Raw genomic sequence first — 23470 nt, forward strand, 5'->3', positions numbered from 1 at the left:
ATTAATTTGATTGTTAAGACTGGCATGAAGAGGGTAGGTGACCACATCGATGCTGTTCGTCAAGCAATCGCGTGGTTAACTGCTTCTAACCCGCGGATTGCTGCATGGAAGAGGTTTTGCAATGCGGCCGGTGTGAAAGCTCGTAAGTTTGCCACCGATGCAGAGCATCGGTGGAATGCAACGTATTTAATGTTAAAAGTTGTTTTACCTTATAGTAGTTTACTTTCTGATTTTGTTCAGTCACGTGGTGGCCCAAGAAACAGTGACGGGTCTTCAGTACTGAACGAGCATGTTTGGGCAATTGTCCAAAAATTTCACCAATTTCTAGAAACTTTTTATGATTGTACTCTAACTTTGTCACAAGTTTATTATCCAACTGCTAATATAATTTTGCACAACCTTCTTGAAATTGCTACTTTATTTAAAGAATACGAAAATGATGACGTTCTAACTGAACCTGTCTTTCACATGAAACAAAAATATTTGAAATATTGGAAAAATATACCTATGTTGTATGCTTTTGCTTTTGTTTTAGATCCTAGGTGTAAATTAAGGGGATTGTCTGCTATTTTATCACTTGTTGGAGATACTATAGGTGTAGATTATAGTTCTTTTTATACTGAGGTTAGACGTAAATTATATGAGGTTTTTGGAAGATATGAAGTAAAGTTTCAGGAAGTTCGCCAGCAGAGACCCCCTCCTATCCCCACTACAGGTAAGAAGAAGATACAGTGGGGTAGGATTTGGGGTGGATCGTCTTCAAGTTCAATCCAAGGTGGTGGCAGTTCGTCGGCTACAAGTGGAGACGCCTCTTCGCATGTTGTGGCCGAAGAGTTGTCCGGTTGTTTGGACAGCGACGCCATCCACCACGAAGCACAAGATTTCAACGTCCTCGGGTGGTGGAATGACCACAAGATAACATATCCTGTGCGTTCAAAACTAGCACGGGATGTGTTGACGGTGCCCGTGTCGACGGTGTCCTCCGAATCGGCCTTCAGTCTATGCGGCCGAATCATCGAAGACCGGAGGACGACTCTGCGCAGCGACCACGTCGAAATGCTACTAAGCGTTAAAGACTGGGAGCTTGCTCGACAACATGCCCAATACACTGCGGACAACCAAGAATTGGCCGCCCAGTTCGAGCAACTCTACCTGGATCCAGACCAACCCCAGTAGAATTTTGTTAGAAGTAGTTCTGACCTTTGAGCTGTACTCTTTTCTTTGTCATGGTTTTCTCATTTTCCCCTATGAGTTTTTACATGACAAAGTTTTTAACGAGGCAGCATGTATCATTGTATCCTGTAATGATATAAACATCAATAAAGGTCATTACTATTTTTAACAAATTCTTTTGCAATATTTTCGCAAGTGTGGATTTATCTTTAAATTATTTCAAAATAATGAATCACAATCTATATTTTTAAATTTTTCAACACAACAAAAAAATACCATTTTTTCTTTTTTTTAACATTAGCAAATCATTACTTTTTTAAAAAACTTTTATTTCCATTTTTTAAATACCATTTTTTCATTTTTTAACATTAGTAAATCATTACTTTTTTTTAAACATTTTATTTCCATTTTTAATTTTTTTTCCTTATACATTTCCTTTGTTTTTTTTTTTAAAAAAAACACTGTGCACTGCAGGCTGGCGGCCTGCCTTCACGGGCCGCCGTGCCCCGAACGGCCCGTGGGCCGCAGGCGTGCCGTGCCGGCACGGGCACGGCCCGGCCATCCACGGGCCGTGCTTGGGCCGGCGGCTCGGCACGTGGGCCGGCACGGCACGGCCCGTTTCATCAGCCGTGCCTAACGGGCCGTGCCGAAACGGGCCGTGCCGGACCCGTGCCCGTGCCGGGCCGGGCCGTGCCGCCCGTTTGGACACCTATAAATTGAAGTGCTCGTCTCAGCTGTTTTGTACTTTTTTGTTGTTATATCATACTAGGATTATGTTGATTTAGTACTGGCAAGAAAACACATCCTCTGCACTATTGTGTTCTGATTTTAAGTGGTTGCTACGTACTCCCTCCGTCCCAAAAAAAAAAAAGACAAACCCTGGTTTCCGTGTCCAACGTTTGACCGTCCGTCTTATTTGAAAAAATTATGAAAAAAATTAAAAAGATAAGTCACGCATGAAGTATTAATCATGTTTTATCATCTAATAATAATGAAAATATAAATTATAAAAAAATTTCATATAAGACGGTCAGTCAAACGTTGGCACGAAAACCTAGGGTTTGTCTTTTTTTTTGGACGGAGGGAGTAGGTCACACATTTATTATGCTCACATGCCAGAGGATCCCTCCGTCTCAAAAAAAAAAGATAAATCCAGGTCCGGATGTGACATATTATATTACAGCGAATCTGAACAGAGGTATGTCCAGATTTATAGTACTATGATGTGTCTATTACTGTGTTGGTTTTTTAATGAGACCGAGGCGTCTCAAAATATAAGTATTTTTAAACTCCGACACGATCTCTGAGATGTTATTTAACTAAGAATATATATAAAACTAAGATGTTGTAAATACAAAGAGTTACATATCATGATAGTTTATTTAATGATAAATCTAGTAATATCAATTTTACATGATTAATCTTTTTTTTCTATTAATAGTTAAACTTAAAAATGTTTGACTCGTCAGTCGTCACTATGCTAAAAATATTTATATTTTATAATAGAGTATTAAATACTCTCCCTTCACTTGTCTAGAGTTCAAAATTTGAATAGAGATCAAACACGTCATGGCAAATCTTTAAATGATGTTACACCGTATATAAAAGATATTTACGAATGTTTCATCACTCGATGAAATAATGTTTTAGTAAAATTATTATAAATGTATCATTACTCAATGAAAAATGTTTCATCACTTAGTGGACAATGCTTCAAATAGATGCAACATTGGAAAAAAAAAACAGCTACTTGCAACATCAAAACATTTATATGTATCAAATAAAATACATCGCTCGTCGTATGCAATATCTAATCAAAAAGTCAAAAGAGGATGAAACACTCAAATACACCAGAAGTGCAACAATGTTACTATCCACCTTCTTCCTTTGCTCCAATGACTGGATCCACTTTCTTTCTCTATTATGGTGGCTGGATCTATCTTCCTCCTCTAATCCGATGATCGGATCCATCAAAGATCACCATTTCTTCCAAAACATAGGCCGAGTTTAGTTCCAAACCTTTTCTTTAAACTTCTAACTTTTCCATCACATCAAAACTTCCAATTTTTTCATCACATCAAAACTTTTCTACACACAAACTTTTAACTTTTTCGTCACATCGTTCCAATTTCAACCCAACTTCCAATTTTAGCGTGAAACACACCCATACCCCCACTCCCCCCCCCTACCCCCACATTTAGATATATATATGCTAGATTGGTTTCCATTATCAAAAATGCAGACCAACGCTAGCATAGATGTTGGACTAGGGTGCATTCCTTTGGCCAAGTAGGATAAGGTTTTCAGTCCCACACAAAACAAGAAAGCTTATTAATGCACGATTAATTATATACTAACTAATATAAATTTAAAAAAATGAGTTTATTTGATTTTTTGAAGAACTTTTATATAGAATAGTTTGTAGGGAACGAACCATTATATTGCTTCGTTGATTCGATTCCGCTGAAAAAAACTCAACCATTTCCATTAGAGTATCTGTCTACAAATATAAAGAATTTTAGAATACTACTTGTCGATAGTTGTTTCACTAGATGTGATCTTGTGATATTTCTAGATCGAGTAAACTCAAGTAGTAATCTCAAATTAACCTTAAACTTTTCTTAAATAAAACCAGCAATTCCTCATATTTGTGAAACTAAAAAACCCTGAATCTTTGCACGGTTTTCAAAACTAATGTTTAACTATTAATTTTACACGGTACAAGGTTTGTAGTAACAAAATCATATAGTCATAGGAGAGCAAATTCAAGAGGCAATCAAATAACATTGTTTTCATCGAATAGAATTTAATTTATATTTGACTAATTGTTGGTCAAATGTTTCAAAATCTAAAGAGTTTTTGGAAGCAAGTTAATCCCAGCACCAGCTAGTCCTCCCGCTCCCAGAAATGGCAGATTTCATGCACCTTCTCAGATTCTTACAGGAGATGATGCCTCGATCACAACCGGGAAAGAAAACCACAAAGCAGGCTTATACATTTCATGATTCAAACACCTGCTTCGTCTCAAAACCAGACACCTCTACAAACAACATTTTTTTCTTTAGCTGAAGCAAAAGCAGCACGACTAAAAAAAAAAAGATCAAACGCATAGCAGCATCGGCTTTTTCTACATTTCGCCGATGACGAGGTTGCTATATTTTCTGATGATATGTGCAGACATTGCTGAATTTCCTACTACTCCACTACGATCTCAGGCAGCTTCACTATGCTGTGGCTGCAGCAACTCCTGCTGGGCCTGGAGCATTTCACATAGCTCCTGCAGCACCGGCTGGCCTGGCTGGTATGATGATCCCTGTGCAAGCTCGAGCAAATGTCTTTACCTTTGCTGGTATTGCTGCAACAGTTTCTGCTGATGCAGTCAGTTGGAGGTGGAGCACAATCTTTCGGCTTCGGATGATGTCCGCAATCTTCGGCTTTGTGTTCTTCGTTGTGGTGATGCTCATGGTGGTCTGATGATTCTTCGATCGAGATCGAGTGCTCCTGGACTGGATGAGTATCATTCTTGACCTGATCATGAGGTTCATGGCAGCAATGGTTGTGGTGGTGAGGTGGTTCAGCATGGCAGTCCTTTACTTCCTCGACCTCCAGGTTGTCATGGTCATGGTCATGGCAGGGGTGCAAATCTGCGGTGTGCGGAGTTTGCTGTTCATCACAGCAATGATGCTCATGAACCTGTTCATGGTCATGGCAAGCATGCTTATCAGCGCAATGCGAGCCGATTGGCTCGTCACAGTGGATATGCTCATGCTCATGCTCATGGCAAGCATGTTCGCCGGTAGAGTGCAGAGCAACGGGTTCTTCACAGTGGCTATGTTCATGGCCATGGCAAGCATGGTCATTGGTGGGAGGCAAAGCGTTGAGTTCTTCTTTGCAGGTGCTATGCTCATGGCCATGGCAGTCATGCTTCTTGGTGTCGTGCAGATTGCTCGTATCTGCGCAGTGGTTATGACCATCATGGCAAGCATGCTTGTTTGTAATCAGCTGGTTGCTTGGCTCTTTGCAGTTGCTATGGCCATGGCTGTGATCATGGCAACCATGCTGGTTCGAAGAATGCTTGTGGGCTGGCTCTTCGTGATGGTTATGCTCATGGTGGTGATCATGACAAGCATTCTTTGCAACTGATGATTCTTTGCAACTGACCATTGATTTGCACGGACCATCCGAACAATGGTGGGAAACGCCATGATTTTTCTTTGCATGAGATCCATGATGAGAAGAAGAACAGCACTTCTTTGGAGATCCGTGATGAGAAGCAGCACATTTCTTCGCCTTTCGACTGTCCTTCTCTCTCAGCAACAGCATGCTGTACATGATCACCAGCAAGCATGTGCCAACATCTGCAAGGACGGCTGCCCAGATAAGTGGATGTCCGGCAAATGCAAGCCCAACGATTGCAAGCTTCGTAATCACCGAGAATATGATGTTCACGATGATTGTCCGATGCGTCCTCCTTGCCAGCCGGACAGCCTTTGGAATCCTGCGGATGTCATTTGACATCAGAGCAACGTGGCTTGTCTCCATTGCAACAGCTGAACCAGATACACCCATAGAGACTCCAACATCAGCTTTAGCCAATGCCGGGGCATCATTCATGCCATCACCAACCATCAGCGTAGGGCCATCTTTTTCCTTGAGTTCACCAACAATTCTCACTTTGTCCTCTGGAAGAAGTTCAGCATGAACCTCAGCAAGGATATTTCCCAGCTGCCAGAAAAGAAAAACAAGAGCAAAATTAGATGCTGTAATATGCAAAACCGAACAACAGTAAAAACAGCCACTCACACTGAAAATTATTTTACCTGATTCTGTGCATATGTGGCAGCAGCGCTACTATCACCTGTAAGCATCACTGACTTAATGCCCAGTGATCTCAGTTCCTTGATGGCCTCAGCTGATCCAGTTCGGCAGGCATCCGATAGAGTGAATACTCCAATCAATTCATTGTTACATGCCACATATCCAATGGTAACTCCTTTCATATCTTTCATGTCCGGAACTACAAAAAAAAAAAATTAAAAAGATAAACATGAGAGTTACAAAAACGCAAGACTGTTCAACAGGATATCTCAAAGATCATGTTTTGGTCAAAAGAAAGTGAAGCAAAACCTCTATTCACAATTACTAGTTCTACTTAATATTCCTGAGGCAGAACAATTTTATTTACTGTTGGAGTGATATTTTTCTTATTTAACAACAAATTCAACAGTGACTAACCGTAAACTATCAACAGTGTTCTACCACATTTAGGAAGCCTTTTAATTTCACCAACCTGTTTCGCATGAAGCTCTTGACAAAATTCTTTTGTTCCCAATATATATGCCTGCTCCGTCGATTTCACCATAAATCCCCTCACCAGGATATATTTGGAATTCACTAACATTCTCTGATTTTGGTTCCACAGACTTTGATTGAGCATAATCAACCAGGACAGATGCCATGGGGTGACTTGATCTGCTCTCAACGCTCGAGACCCTGTGATATCCATATAATTAAATGCAATACACAAGAAGAAATTTTAAGTGAAAGTTTCGACGAGTCTCACCAGTAAAGAAGTTGTTGCAATGAAACACGTTCACCAACTGGCTGGAACTCCTCAACACTGAACTCTCCTCTAGTAATTGTACCAGTTTTGTCAAAAGCTGCAACTTTGATGCTAGCCAAGGATTCCAGGACATCTCCTCCTTTGATGAGCAGCCCTGTCCTTGCGGCCCTTAGTAGCGCGCAGAAGGTGGCAATGGGTGTGGACAGTACCAGTGCACATGGACAAGCACTCACTAGAAGAACTAGAGCCAATTGGAACCAGTGCTTAAGGTTATGTGCTTTCGCTATTGCAGGAATTGCTGCTACTGATCCTGCCATGACAACGACCGCTGCAGGTGCAAACAACGTAAACAGTAAGAAACCCACCTGATCCAAGTTTTTGGTGTCTAAATTTTTACTAAAAGCCTAGTCTCTTTTATTTAGCTTACCAGGTGTGTAATACTTAGCACACGTGTCGATCAGCCTCTGTGTACTGGATCTGCTGTTTTGTGCTTCTTCAACCAACCTTGCCATTTTGGCCACCGCGGAGTTGTCAGCCATAGCAGTCGTCCTCACAGCAATGTAACCTGATACATCACCAGTACAGAATTGATACAGAATCAATAGCACACCTTGAAATTTTAGGCATATCAGGGACATCAAATCAACTGACAGTTCATCATATATTACCGTCAATGTTGAGTGTGCCAGCCCAGACCTGGGAGTCTGGCTGCTTGGACACTGGGAAGGACTCCCCCGTGAGGGTGCTCTCGTCGACCTCACTACGTCCATCAACAACAACACCGTCGATTGGAATGACTTCCCCTGCCTTGACAGCAATTACTGTATTGACCTTCACATCCCGGGCTGCAACCACCTCCCCGGTCTCTGCCAGAATAGCCTTTTGTGGTGCCATGCTCATTAGAGCTGACATCCCAGCGGTGGCCTACATGCCAAAGGAACATTTAATTACAGAGATTAAGTAAAGAGAACAAATATAACTAATACCAATATACACATGTGTGCTGACTATTATTGCCTTTTGAAGACTATTGTTTTAGTAGATTCACCTTGCTTTCCTAGATCATGCTTTATATACGCATTATGAGTGTAGATGCATGTTTGAGTCCACTAGATACAAAAGTTTATTTGTCTTTCCCTTGACAATTTTGGGGTGGGGGTATATGCTAAAATGATGATAAACTGATAACTGATGATATATGAGTAACATGGGCCTGATTCTGGTCCAACCAGTTCATCAGTCCACCAATCAGTGGGGCTAGTGCACATCCAAATCTATAGGCCCAGTATGCTGCATTAGCATGAATTTGTGCCCATAAATGTGACACGTCATAAACAATAGATCCTTCTCGGTTAGTGGCCTGATCATGACCTCAGCAATCAAACATGAATAGTGAGGCAAAATAAAATAGCTAAAAGAGATGGAAATAGACCTTGTGGCTGGCCCTAGTCTCAAGCCATTCAGCTGTAGTGAAGAGGAAGACGATGAACCCAGCCTCAGAATAGTCCTTGAGAGCTATTGCTCCAGCAACTGCACCAAACAAAAAAAGTAAGTACAGACATACAAAACTCTGGGTTTTGTGTTGTCATCCATCTCCTACCAAAATTGCCTGGATTTAATGGCATGTAGAAAGTAATCTACCCATAGGTGCTGGCAAGATAGCATGGGTCATCCAAGATAAGAAGATAGTGCCAAAAAGGATATAGAAATCACCCGGCGAAAAAAGGATATAGAAATCATGGTTCATGATAATATTTGTTAAAATATAAGATATTCACATATACAATTTGCCTTCTTCTTAGTAGTACCAATAAAACCCCACTTTTTCACTTCACTTCCGTGTCAAATAAAACATTATATACAGAAATCATTTGATATATTCACCTAACTAAGAAAACCAGAAATGTTGTCAACATACGACAAAGAAAATTTGCACTTTCCTTTTTTTTTTACCAAATCTTCCAAATCTTTTTTTCTTTTTGAAACAAGGTATTTCTTGTTTCTTTTGATGATTCTTTCATGTATCCCATATTCCCATATGCATATCACAATAGAGCTATCTCAATGCCACGATATTAGTCTAGAAAGAATTATTCGAAATATGTGTAGCTTCTTGATAAGAAATATGTTGCTTGTTCTAAAAGGAATCTGATGCCCTATCTGAGGTGACATCGCCACATGGAGGAAAAGAAGCAGAATTGTTCATCTAGCACGTATATTAGCATCACAGCAACATATCCTTTTGATGTGATGGAAAGTGAGGGACCCTCTAGAAAAGAAAAGAAAGCAAAAGTTTATGCAAGTGAGACATAAACTTTTGAGAGATGGATTTCTGCTTCTGCTCTCCCACTAATCACCCACCATATTGGTCCTCGTGAAGAAACTTGCTTTTGTCTCTTTTTTTTTCACAACCCATTGTCACACTGGTAGAACAGGTATCAATAATACCCACAACTTCAATCCGTAGTTGAATATTTACCCAAAGTGGTGTTGTATTTGTGTCTTCTACACACAAGAGAATACTATGGTAAAAAAAGGAACAAGTATACTGTTGCCCTTTTAATACAGAAAAAAAAGCTTCAAACCCATGGCATCAACGTTAAAACTCAATGCTCTACTACTAAGCTGTGTCAATAATTTGTTTTCTTATTTCAAATGAGACTATTCAATTGGAGGATATCCTTAATGGCAGATGTGTTTGCTACCATTCGATACTATTTAAACGTTCATTTCTTTTCAAAAAGTATGGTGGGACCTCTGCTTTTCATTTCATTAAAGAGAGAAAGTAGGTTTTGGTACAAGCCAAAATGCATGCATTAGGCCACCAGATGAAGGAAGCCTATTTAAAATTTTATAATTCAGTTATCTCCTAAAGATCAAAGGGTCTTCGATCGTCGGAGGTGATGGTCAGGGCCATCCTCCAACAAAAGGGAGCTTCTTTTTTTTTCAAGGTACCAATAACAGGAAACATCATTAATGTCACAGGTGAATTATAGGCTGTTCTTACCAGCAATCAGCATGAGTATGTTGACATCCAGGGTGAGTCTCCGGATGGCCGCAATGCTCCTCAGCACGATCGGCGGCAAGCCGGCGGCCGCAGCCACCAGCGCGAACCACTTGAGCGGGTGCCAGAAATGCTCGAACAGCGACACGACCAGAAGAAGTCCGCAGAGGAGAACATACGGGCTCGGCCATTTGTTGGTGATCTTCTCACTGCCGTTCCCATAAGCCCGAACCGACGCCTCCAACCTTGCCTGATTCAGCGCCTTGACTGAAAACAGCAAATATCAAAATCAAATCAAGCTTTCAAGAGTTTTGTCATGCTAAAATCGTGATTGATTTTACTGTCCATCTGTCATAATTGGTATACCTCCTCAAGGACAGTAACATTTATCTAAAATTATGTAATGACTGTTTCAAGAACCAAAGATGAAAAACTGGCGGTTTCATTGAGTGTGACAGTATTGTACAGTAATCAAGTTCCTTAATTCTCGTGACAGAAACTGCAAAATTAGCAGGATTTCGGGGGTGCTGAGGTCAGAATTAACGAGTCAAGAGATATGTCCAATCGTATCAGTAATTGCTCCCTGCGTCATGAACAATAGCGACCACTGCCAAGACGGTTCACTTGTCGCTAGCAAACATCCCATTTTAGTAGAGTTGGAGTATGAAATTTTGCACTTATTTTCTGACATGGTAAGTGGTCCCCAGCCTCGAGCCATGAAAACAAACGAACACATGACACCACCTTTGCTTGGCTGGCTAGTTATTGAATCAAGCAACGATTAGAAATGAAATTTATTGTGAACAAACAAACAAACAAACAAAAAAAAAATACAGATACTGGAACAACTCATGAACAGCAAGAACAGAATGAGAAACGCAAGCAACTTTGCGTGATGCTTTCCATCGCTCAACACGCTATATATATGTTAAGATCCAATTTTTCTTGCGATAATTAAAGTAAGATTCTGATTAAACTAGCAAGAACAGAAATAAAATCATCGAAAATCCAATGAACAAACAAGCAGCCATGACAAAGAAAATAAAAAAGATCGTTTTCTTCAAATTACTGAGACTCTGGTCTGGTCTAGTCTCGTGTGACTTCTTGACCCACCCAAAAACTCCACAAATCCCACAAGATGGCTCAGTCACCGGTTGCATGATTGGTATCATTCATTGATCACAGGACAATGATAAGTGACAAGTCAAGATGGAAGGAGAGATCGATCTTAATCACGAAAGGGAGATGAATCAATCCACTCGGAAAGCAAAAAAGAAAAAAGGGGGGCTCTCACCGATTTGGGATTGGGAGATGGCGTCGACGTCGTGGACGACGATGACCGTCCTGGAGGGAACGATCACGGTGACCTTCTGGACGCCCTCCAGCGGCTGCAGAAGCTTCTCGACGAGGGGAACCTCCGACGGGCAGCAAATCCCCAGCACGTCGAAGTAGCTCTTCTGACACCTCCCTCCCTCCGCCGCCATCTCTCCTCACTCTCTCCCTCTTTGCGTGCCTTTGCCCTCTCTCTCTCTACAAACCTGAAGAAGCAAGAACAAGAACAAGAGTGAGAAGGACACAGCAGCAAAAGCAATCTTGGCGTGTCGACCAACCTGTCCTTTGGTTGGTTTCAGGTTCAGGAATTTTTACTTCTTGTCAGACCAAAAAAAAAAGGAAAGAAAATGAGTTCAGTGAATTCAGTTCTCCATCTCACTTACCCCCCACCACAACACACACTTCTTCCAACCTCCAAAACCTCGATCAATCGATCCACCCAACTCCCAAGAAGAACAAGACGCAGGTAAAACAACGCAAGAATCTCTCTACCAAGAATCGTCGTCGGCGGCGGCGGCTGGAGGAGGAGGAGGAGGAAGCAAGAAGAGATTGGCTGTGCGAATCGGGGATAGGAGGAGACGAAGGTGGCGAGGAGGAGTATTTATTAAGGATTCGGTGACACTCGGCAGTCGGCAGCACGCATCAACGAGATGTGGACGATGACGAAGACAAGCATCACCGCCACCGCTAATGGCAATGCCGAGTGATTAATCACCTATAAATCTATAATTACCAGTGATTAATCCCAAAAGGAGGTAGAAGAAGAAGAAGAGGGGAGATTAATTTGCATTGATGATTTTGGGGGAGGGGATTAATAAGGGAGGAGGATATGGATTATGGTTAACTACTACTACTAGTTGGTGTACACGCGTGTTTTTGCAACTGCTCGATCGCCTCATCACCGTCCACGTGTCTAATCTCTAGCTAGCACGACGCACACGTCTCCAACTTATTAGCACTAATAATAATCTTTTACCTTTAATTTTTCTTTTTGGGCAGAATCCAGGGAGATAAAACCGCAGATACAGCATCGCGGATCTCTGTCCACCTACATTGACCAAAAATGAGTTCAAGGTTTTAACACTATAATCCAGGGAGATAATACCGCGTTGACGGTGTTGTAGTTGTGGTTTTCGCTCAGTTTTTCTAATTAATTAGACACTAGGGTTTGGTTACGTTTTCTAATTAGTGGGACACTTTTTTTCTTTGTATAAAACATCGGCAACAGTCTAACCGTTCAGAAAAACAGTATAATCACAAATTGACATATATTACCCTTCCCTTAAAACCTTTTTTAAAACTTTTTAAAATAGGGATAACACGTGAGTATGAAAAAATGGGTTTTATGTTTGTCTAACAGATGTTTTCGCGCAATTTTACGTGGAGCTTCATTTTGAAAAATAGAAAGACATTTATATACAAATCATATACATTTATGGCTTATGGTCGATGTTTTTGTCTTCTTCCGCTTTTTTTTCTTCAACCTCCCCACTACTAGATATGGTTCCTTGTTTGGGTAAAATCATAAACCAATTTAGTATTTATTGCAGTAAGCATTGCGGTAATGTTTAAATTATGATACCCACGAATGCACTTCTTCTAGAATTTCAGAAGAATCAAAATCATATTTCAGAACAATGTAGATTATATTACAAGAAAAGACGAATAAACATCTCAACGTAGACTCCATGCCTCGTGATACTTTAGATACAACAATACATGAACAAAAAGCGAAATCATTGTTTGGTTCGATAATTATGTTTTAGAAACCTATAGGGAAAAACTTTGCTAGACAAAAAAATGATCTACATATTGGTGAAAGATGTGTTTTCCAAATTAAATTAAAAAAACAATTAGATCGTTTCTATCTATCTACCTACATATATATCTATCTACCTATATGTTATTATATTATTATATAATGTAAAGATAGGTCAAAAAAAGAACGTTCACTCTAGAGACCAAATTACGACATTAGTTAAAGAGAAGAGCAATTCTACGGTCCTTGAGGAGGTACCATGAGGTACCAAAAATTTAGTGTAAAATTTGGTACCTCATAGTACCTAGGTACTATGAGGTACCAAATTTTACACTAAATTTTTGGTACCTCATGGTACCTCCTCAAGGACAGTAAAATTGCTCTAAAGAGAAAACAAAATGAATTCTATATAGATAGATCACAGTATGACCAAATTGTAATGGTGTAAATTGATAGCGATAATTAATTACATACAAAGTACAATTGTATATACACAAACGGAAGAAAAGAGTTGTATATTACATTCAATCCTAGAGATATTTAACTAACTAGTGTGATAATTTGGACACATCCAATTGTACTCATCACTCACTAATTGTCCACGTACGTACGATAAAAGTGAAACACAGTTGACCTTCCTCCCTAAAAAGTGGCTTAGAGATGACCAAGACACATATAAGAGGTCGACAAACCTAGAAACAGTAACCGTTAACACGCACATGTATGTAATGTAACCATAGTACTCCAATGAAAGATCGACACAAAAGAGTACATTGCATCGGTTGTGTGGCCTTCAACCATAAGAGTGGCTCGAGGAGAACAATGATGACGATAAAGGTGGAAGATGAGATAAGGAAAGGAAACACAGGTGAAGGACACGACAAGAGTACAATGGATCGGTATGCGATGTATCATGTACTCCCTTCATTTCAAAATATTTCAAATATAGAATAAAATAAAACATAACTTATACAATGAATCTGGATAGGGATATGTTTCCCCAATATGCATGAACTAGTCCATATATTTAGATGGAAGTCCAAAAACCGGTCAAGCTTCGATGGCGAGATACTATTATCTATCTCTGATCTGTCGTTGCTCCAATTGTTTGAAGAATCTGGCAATATCGTTGTCAATCCCACAAGACAAATTAAGGATCTATTATATATATGGCAAAACGGAGAGTTTCTCTTATAAGAAAGTTGATCTTTGCGTTACTCTGGCAATGTTGTTTAATTTAATTTCTCTCTAAATTTCTATTGCTTTGCTTCTTCTCATCTTATGGCTTCTATTGTAATTTTAAATGAGTTATACAACACAATTTATTAATAAGTACATATTACATTACCATATGAAATAGACATTTCGTTAACACAGATGTAGCCATCAATCTATATTTAAGTACTGAAAATCACATTGGTTTATATCTCACATTGAGAAATATAGTCTTAATTATTGTATTTTTATTTTTGTTTTTTTAAGATGAAGAATCTTGTTTCAACCAAGTAGAAGCTATTTCTTTCAACAAGATTTTTTTTTATGTTTTTCCTATTTTGAATAACCCGTTGCAATGCAAGGGCATTCAGCTAGTACATTATACATAGTCCAGTTAATTACCTTAACATCAAACGATGACTTCGATTAATATATCTGAGAGTACATATAGTCACTGCAAGTTTCCCAATATACATGAATTATGGACCACATTACAATAGAATTTTGAAAAATCCGACCAAAATCTGCAAAAATTCTTCCATCGGAATTGGGTGTTTTCTTTTTAAAAAAATATACGGTGGAGTGATAACTAGAATGGGCACACCCCAGTGTAATTTTTCTGGGTCCGCCACTAGACCAAATTACCACATTATTGAAGTGGAAAAAAAATAAAATCTATGCAGCTAGATGATAGGGCATGACCAAATTCTAATGTTGTAAATTGATAATCTTTTACAAAGTACAATTGTATATATATAAACGGAAGAAAAAAGAGCTGCATATTATATTCAATATTCGTTATTTAGCTAATGTGGTATAATTTGGACACATCGATCCGGTCTCTACAAGTTGTACTCATCACTCGCTAATTGTCCATGTACTTCCTTCGTCCCAAACAAATAAATCTATAACTAGATATGACATATTATAGTACATTGCACCGTCTGTGTGTGGCCTTCATCTATGAGTGTGGCTCGATGAAAGATGAGACAAGGAAATTAAAAAAAACGTACATAAAGGACATAACAGGAGTACGATGGATCGATATATATGCGATCGATCCACTCCCTTTCATTTAAAATAATTAAATCTAAAATAGGATTGGATATAACATAGTACAATGAATATCTTATATCTCTATATCCATACCATATTATGTTTTATTAAATCTAAAATATTATGTTTTATTTTTGGATGGAGTAAGTACGCTTAGAAGTTGAGCAGAACAGGATAATAACATATACTTTTATTCCAGATAATCTGGTTCATTTGGAGTATGTGAGGTGGTGATTGTATATCTTCTCCTTTACCAAATTAATCTTAATTACACGATGTGGACGTTTGTGAGTTAATTCTGATAAAAAAATATACTGGCAAGGCAATTAATTAAAGTCGCACCGGCCTGCCCTAAGTTAACAGTGTTGTTATATCATTTTCTCAAACTTAAAAATTCCTTCCCGTTAATATAACGTGGCAGGATATGGGTGGATATATACATATATAGTACTCGATCAAGGGAGAAAATTACTACCTCCGTGCCTCCGTCCCAAAATAATAAGGATTTCCTAATACAAATTTACCTTCAAATAGTGTAATCCTAAGTACTAGTTGTTCACTTAAATCTCATCTCATTTAAATTTGTCTCCATACCCCCAACTATTCTCCTATCATTTAATTAATAAGGGACATATATATAGGTCATTTTATCTTTTTCTTAATTTACCCCTTGACCTCTAGAATGATAGTTATTTGGGGACGGATGATTATCAATAATAGGTTGATGTGATCTAGATGGTAGAGATACATATATCTATCTGTATCGGATGAGCTAGCGTGCTTCAGTCATGCATGTACGATCGCCTGTATACGCTTTTTAGATAAATGTTTGACTATTTATCTTGTTTAAAAATTTTATATAAATATAAAAGGTACTCAATATATATTTAATGCTGAAACATATCACAACAAAATAAATAATAATCATTACATATTATCTTAAATAAAATGATTAGTCGAAAATATGTCAAAAGTCATGCATGCAAGTTAATTGGGAGGATCCTCCAATTGATTTATTGTGCATGTATGCATGCTGCATGAAGAAATATCTGACAACAATGCTTAATTATTCATCAAGATAAGGATATATATACTATACATTATACATACTCCAGTTAATTACCGTAACATCAACAATGCTTAATTAATCGGAATAATTAACTATTTGCTAATTAGTCACTGCAAGTTTCCCAATATGTATGAACCACTCTATATATATATTCAGATGAAAATCCAAAAACCTGGTCAAGGTTCGATGGCTATACTAAGATCTATTTCTGTCGTTGCTCAGTTGTTTGAAGAATCTGGCAGTGTCGTTGTGATCAGCCCCAGAAGACGAATTAAGGATCTATTATATATATGGCAAAACGGAGAATTCCTCTTATAAGAAAGTCTTTGCGTTACTCTAACGAAGTTGTGTTCAATTTTCTCTCTTTGTTGTTTTCAGTTTTGCGAGCTATAGCAATTGCTAGCTGCATGGTTTAATTTCAAAGCCTAATTTGACTGCTGCATGTCTGCCTCTTGGACTTTAGTTTTTTTTTTTACATCGTTATATTAATTAGCTGCACGAATATAATGCCCTGTGTTTAATTATTCTCGAACAAAATATGTATGTAGTCATTTGTGCAAATGCATAATTTGACGATCGAAATTTGGGGTGAATTGCCACAGATTGATGAGCTGGGGTTGAAAAGCTGAGTACTCCCTCCGATCTAAAATATAAAAGATTTTGGTTGGATGAAAACATACCTATGAATCTGAATATGTTATGTCACATAAAAAATTTTATATTTTAAAATGGATAAAGTAATTAATAAGATCATGTTAACACGACAACATTGTACACGCCACTGCGATTGATGTAACCTTTCACTGAAAACTGCCAACTTTGTGCGGCCACGTACTTACACACCGGCAACCTTGCATGCATATGACATGGATTTTTTTAAGGAACCGATATTAGATGTGTCAATTTTATTGAATAAATTATAGCATAGTTAATTGTTTAGGCATAGTTAATTGATATATTCAAAGTAATGTCAGTTTGTGATGTTGGAGGCAGACTCGACATAATCACTAATATCATTTAAAATAGTATAGAGAAAACATGAGTAAATATATAGTTTGTACCAGGGTTTACGATTCCGACAGGCCCTTCCGTTTCGAGCACTGGCGGAATTCGGAATTTCGTGAAATCTGGTAGAAAACCGGTAAATTTCGAACAAATTTCATAAACCAAAATTTGGATACAAATTCCCTGAGTTTTCCAACAAGTTCTTGAAAACCGGTCGGTTTTGGCGAAATTACGAAATTTCGATCAGTAAGTGTTTTCCTTTTTTTAATACCAGTCGGTTTTGGCCCATGTAAATGTTTTCCATTTTTTAAATTCTTTATTCTTTTCTTTCCTGATGTAAGTTTCAGTACATATACACGATACATCATTTTTTTGAAACTTTATATCTCAATAGGTTCTATGGTATCATAGTATTTATAAGATTTTATTTGATTGTTTTCTTTTTTTATCAATTCAAATTTAAATATGGATGAAACTTCTCGAAATTTCATATGGTTTTTACTTTCGAGCCTCATCAAAACGTCAAAATTTCATGAAATCCGGTCGGATTTCATCAGAATCGTAAACACTGGTTTGTACTACCTCCGTCCCAAAATAAGTGAAGCCATGAGTTTCCGCGCCCAACTTTGATCGTCCGTCTTATTTGAAATTTTTTTATACTTAGCAATTTTGTTATTATAAGATGATAAAATATGAATAGTACTTTACTCGTGACTTATGTTTTTAATTTTTTTAAAATTTTTTTCAAATAAGACGAATGGTCAAAGTTGGGCGCTGAAAACCATGGCTGCACTTATTTTAGGACGGAGGGAGTACATGTAGAAACGAAAACTATAAAAAAAAATTGAACGAGAAAACTATAAAAATGTAAATCTAAGAGATGAGCTTCGAGAGACGTTTCTGGATTCCTGTCGTTACCTTCTTTATTTTCGTGACAGGTCCCTCTGTGGAGAACCTCTTTGTGCTGGAAGGCATGATCGTCTATATATGAACTATTAATTAATTAACTTATAATTAATTTATTGACTAAATTGTTCGTGTCCACACGTATATATGCATTTGAAGGATTCGGCCAGAAACCTGACTAAATTAATTGTCAGTTCCTTGCATTTCTTTTCTTGCTTTAATTTCTCTCTTATCTGTCGATCATCGAAAAATATAATGTTTACTTTATCTGTTCCTTAAAAAAATTCAATTTAGAAATGAATCTAGACACATAAAATTGCATTATTTTTTTTTACAGAGAAAGGATATATGTATGTGCTACTATGATCTACTCTAACAATTGCATGCATCAACCAGTTGAATTCGATGGACGAAAAAAGTGCTCATTTTTCACATATCTCGACAGAGATATTATTCCCTTGATCGTTCTGTCCGAGGAATAAATTAAGCGTCAAAGAGAATCATATAATCAAAGAGATTCGTTCATACTACATGGAGTAGTGTTGTGCTAATTTAATTAGTTAAACTGCCGGCCTGACAATACTTAATTAATTAATATCCAACTAACTATCCAAAGCTGGCTACCTAGCTAGCTTCAGTACCTCATCGTTTTCCATGTATACATGATATCATTAACTTTTAGATTCATGTTTATTTAGAAAATTTTATATGAATATGTGAAAGTATGAGTCATGCGTAAAATACCTTTACTGATAAGACAAATTATTATAAAATAAATAATAGTTACATAATTTTGTATTAAGATAAGTTGTCAATAAAATATTTTAAAATCAACATCATTATACACTAGTGCAGCATATATAATCGTGTGCACGTGGACAATCAGATCAGAGAGTATGAGACGATATGGTTAGTTGCAGACATGCAAGTTGAGAGCAGTTGGCCAGGAGATACTCTCCATATATGATCTGTGCATACACATGCATCCCATTTTCATATAACTTTTTCTTTAAATAAGACCAGATGAATTCAAGTATCTGAGTATATGATTAATTAAGAAGATTTGATTATTTACTACTAGTGGTGGTTTTCTTTCAATTAAGGTTCATTAATTGATCAGAGACATTGCTCAAAATCGGTGGCGACGGCCAGAGGAGAAAGTGAAGGGAAGAAGAGGAAGAAGAATGGCTGGTAGCTGGTTCTCCTTGGGCTTCAGGGGTAGTATTTATTACACTCTTTGTTTTAAAATATAACAACTTTTAAATTTTAAATTTATACCGTAATTTAAATATTTCAAGAGCACATTGATTCTAACACATAGAAATATTTCAAGCAATCGGGTGTTTGAGAGATGAACCTAAGTAATGAAAATCTAATCACTTAAACGAATGAAAATAAATCTTTTTTAAACCTTAGGCCTTGTTTAAATGGGACTACAAACTTTTAAGTCCCTATCACATCAGATGTTTAGACAATAATTATAAATATTAAACGTAGACTATTAATAAAACCCATCCATAATCTTGGACTAATTTGCGAGACGAATCTATTGAGTCTAATTAATCCATAATTAGCCTATGTGATGCTACAGTAGACATTCTCTAATTATTGATTAGTTAGACTTAAAAAATTTGTCTCGCAAATTAGCTTCCATTTATATAATTAGTTTTGTAAGTAGTCTATATTTAATACTTTAAATTAGTGTCTAAATACAGGGACTAAAGTTAAGTCCCTGGATCCAAACACCATCTTAGTATATCTGCTAAATTAACAACTGCTAGTGACACTCCCATGTACATTAGCACCGACCCTAATGGCTAATTTAATGCCGAGTGATTAGCAAGATAAATGCGTGCTCAGTTAGCAAAGTGGAAGAGGGATTACGCTAGGAGAGATTTATATACTGATTAAGGAAGAGAATTTTGCATTGGCTGTTAGTTCACGCGTGTTCTTCCATCTGCCCATCTCATTGTCCACGTGTCATCTCAAAGCACACAGCATATCTCGAACTTTACTAACCCCATCCTTTTCTTTTTTATTTTTTCTTTTGCTGTTGGCAGAATCCGTGGAGATAAACCGGAGATGCACATATATACTCTATTGTCCCAAAATAATCAAATTTAGGATGGGATAGGATAATACCCGTCCTATCTAAATTTAGATTTATTATGTTATATCTCATCATATTTTAGGTTGATTTATTCTGAGATAGAAGCAATATGTGGAACCCAGATTTATACATGAGTATATTCACATATATTTTGACAAAAAGAAGTTTTAGCTATGTGTCACAAATTTCACATCTCTATAACCTTTTAAGTATAAAAGATTTATCACGCGGGTATAATGGATTTTCGTAATTTCATACAGAGCTAGAGTTAAGTTAATATATAAATTATAGACCTAAAGGCTCGTGATCAATGCCCTTCGCCACCTCTAAAGTTAGTCATATGGATATCGATTTCGCAAGCCTTACTTATTAGGGCCGACACATGGCTAAACCAAGTGATGTTGGGTCTGTTCGGCTGTCTGTTTCGTGGTTGCGGCGTAACCAGCACCAACAGTGCCACACACACACGGCGCAGCCGCAGCCGCAGCCAGGATGCCGAAGAGACCCCTTATATACACCAACTGATATTTATTAGACAAGAGTATTTCCTAAATATATATTAGAGTATTATGGTGAAATTTAATATATTTATTAGTGAGCTTTCACTTAAAAGCCATGCACGACGTGAAATGACCTGATACTTTATTTTGGTGTTTCTATAGTCAATTTTTTAACAGTAACCGTCCTTTTCCGTGAAAGATAATATAATTAAGATATGCCACTGTCCATCGTTGTTTGTACAGTCCTTTTCCCTTCGTTTTACTATAAGGAAGATATGCCGACATATAACCATGCATTATTAGTTACCACAACTTGTTTTTATCCTTTTTAAAACTTTCAAGGGATCGATTTTGTACATTGACTTGCAGTGCAAGTGATTTTGTACTCTCAATCCAACGCAATAACATTTCAATTGGAGGATATCCACTCATTTAGATTCGTTGAGGTAAAATGTATCAACTTCACAAAAATCATATACATTACACTCAGAGAACAAATTAATTGTTTTCTTAAAAAATGAAACAACATATTGACTTTCAACTAATTCATTTTCAATTTGCAATACAACCATAATTAATAAAAGAACTGTGTGCAATCCAGGAATAAGCCCTTCCCACATCATCGCTTATATTTCCCATGCATCTTCTCTAGCTGGCTACTGCAATTTTTTAGATTATATTATATAATGATCAATTTGGGAAGGAGGGAGTAATGACTTTAGAGAGGAGCGCAGGTTCTCTGTATCGAGAAGTACCACATACTGCTATATAATACTCCCTCCATCTCAAAATAAGTGCAGTTTTGCAATTGTTCATGTCCAACGCTTAACTGTTCGTCTTATTTGAAAAAAAAATATAATTAATATTTTTATTGTTATTAGATGATAAAACATGAACAGTGATTTATGGGTGACTATTTTTTAAAAAAAATTCATAAATTTTTTAAATTAGACACGGATATCTCAATTGTTTAAAGAGAAGGAGGACGATGACGACAAGGAGGTGAGATATGACGGGGAAGAAAAATGACACGAGCATAAAAGGCAATAGCAATGCGTCACGTAATATGCTGGACCTGAGGTGCCACATGGGCTGAGGAACATTGATAGACACAAGCTTTACAATGCAGTATCCTCAAGTGGGGTCCACAAAAATATAGTTTTCCTTTTTTTTCTCCACCTTTTCCGCTCTCTCCCCCCTTTTCCTCGAGCCCAACATTGTCTTCTTCCCCTCTCTCACGCCTTCCCTATCTCTCCTCTCACGCTCGAGCGGAGACGACGCTAGGGCGGTCGAGCGGAGCGGCGGCCTCGACGGCGATGGGGCCGGGCGGAGCAGCGACGAGCAGAGACGGTGCCGGGGTGACCGGGCGGAGTGTCGGTGGATCTGGGGATGACGGCGGCGGCGGGCTTGGCGCTCGACGGCGGCGAACTTCTTGGCCTCCCCTCCTCTCGCGTGCCCCCGCCGCCTCGTCCGCGTCTTCCTCGCGCGTCGTGGCTCGTTAGGGAGCGGCGTGGCAGCGACGAGTCTCGACGACGTACGGTGTGGCAGCTCGCCAGATCCAGCGGCGATGGCTCGTCCGGCGCGGCACGTGGATGGCCGTGGCCGTGGCTTTGTCACCGCCACCGTGGTCGCCGCCGCGCTGCCCTCCTCCCCAGGCCGGCGACGCGGATCTGGCGGCACGGGACGACCTCGGAGCGGGCGGCGCTGCGGCGACACGCCCTACCTGTCCCCCACGACCGCTAGCGCCCCTCGCTCCGACGCTACTCGCTTCACAGTGTTGTTTCTAGCCTTATGCGCCCTCCTTTTTCACCCAAAAACCGGTGGCCTTTTTTGAACACAAGAACCTCATTTTGGTGGGCCCGAAAGTAAAGGAGGCATGTGCCCTACAGCTTTGCCTACTTGGGATGGCATAATAGGACATTGACCATGCATGCAACATTCGCACGAGGACAAGAGAATAGTGAAACGTGAAAGAGCTGGGAACCATCGCAGCAAGGCATGGGACACGACCGGAGTCCGTCCAGATTGATTGATCCGACGGTCAGCTTTACTTTTCTCCCACGTGCGAATATATGTGTTTGGACGGCACGTGTGCCAACGGGAAGGGCGCAGAGCCCAAGTTGGAGACGGTCTCCTCCATATATGTGTGATACAGATTTGTATTATATATATGCTTAATTACGTTGTTAGTGAGATTAATTAGGAGCATGTCTTTCTTAAGAAAAATGGAGGTTAATTGAGAGCAACTGAGCAGGTATATTTATATTCTTTCTTAAATATAACACGCTCATATCTTTATAAATGCATATATGTATATGTATATGTATATGTATATGTATATGTATATGTATATGTATATGTATATGTATATGTATATATGTATATGTGTATATATATGTATATATATATATATATATGTATATATATATATATATATACATATATATATATATATATACATATATATATATATATATATATATATATATATATATATATATATATATATATATATATATATATCGAGCACTTTTGAAAGACTGAGCCGATTAATAAAAAAAGTTTGAGCCGATATATAGATATTGAAAAAAAAATTACTGCAAGCATCTTGTATATGTATGGTGATGGCTATCTTCTCTTCTTGGTCAAATCAATGCTGTTACGACTTGCACATTTGAGAACTAATTCTTGCAAAAATTAATGCGGCTAGCTAGTAAGTCCCAATGGCCAAAAATTAAAAAAAAGTAGTTAGATAATATTCTCTATTCAGACCTAGAA

At 38.2% G+C, this 23470-nt stretch overlaps 1 protein-coding gene across 1 annotated transcript; it reads right to left on the reverse strand.

Annotated features, from left to right (window-relative positions):
* Window positions 1-3954: 3954 nt before the first annotated feature.
* On the reverse strand, window positions 3955-11644 carry LOC4341965 (cadmium/zinc-transporting ATPase HMA2-like). The gene is made up of 10 exons (NM_001402933.1): window positions 11456-11644; window positions 11035-11278; window positions 9744-10007; window positions 8169-8266; window positions 7405-7660; window positions 7164-7301; window positions 6737-7064; window positions 6464-6666; window positions 5994-6190; window positions 3955-5898 (listed from the first exon to the last, which is right to left on the reverse strand). Exons 2-10 carry the CDS (start codon window positions 11222-11224, stop codon window positions 4369-4371), a joined length of 3204 nt encoding a protein of 1067 aa, NP_001389862.1. The 5' UTR covers window positions 11225-11278; window positions 11456-11644; the 3' UTR covers window positions 3955-4368.
* Window positions 11645-23470: the final 11826 nt, after the last annotated feature.

Source organism: Oryza sativa, chromosome 6, assembly GCF_034140825.1.
Source record: "Oryza sativa Japonica Group chromosome 6, ASM3414082v1".
In the NCBI taxonomy this organism is placed as follows: domain Eukaryota; kingdom Viridiplantae; phylum Streptophyta; class Magnoliopsida; order Poales; family Poaceae; genus Oryza; species Oryza sativa.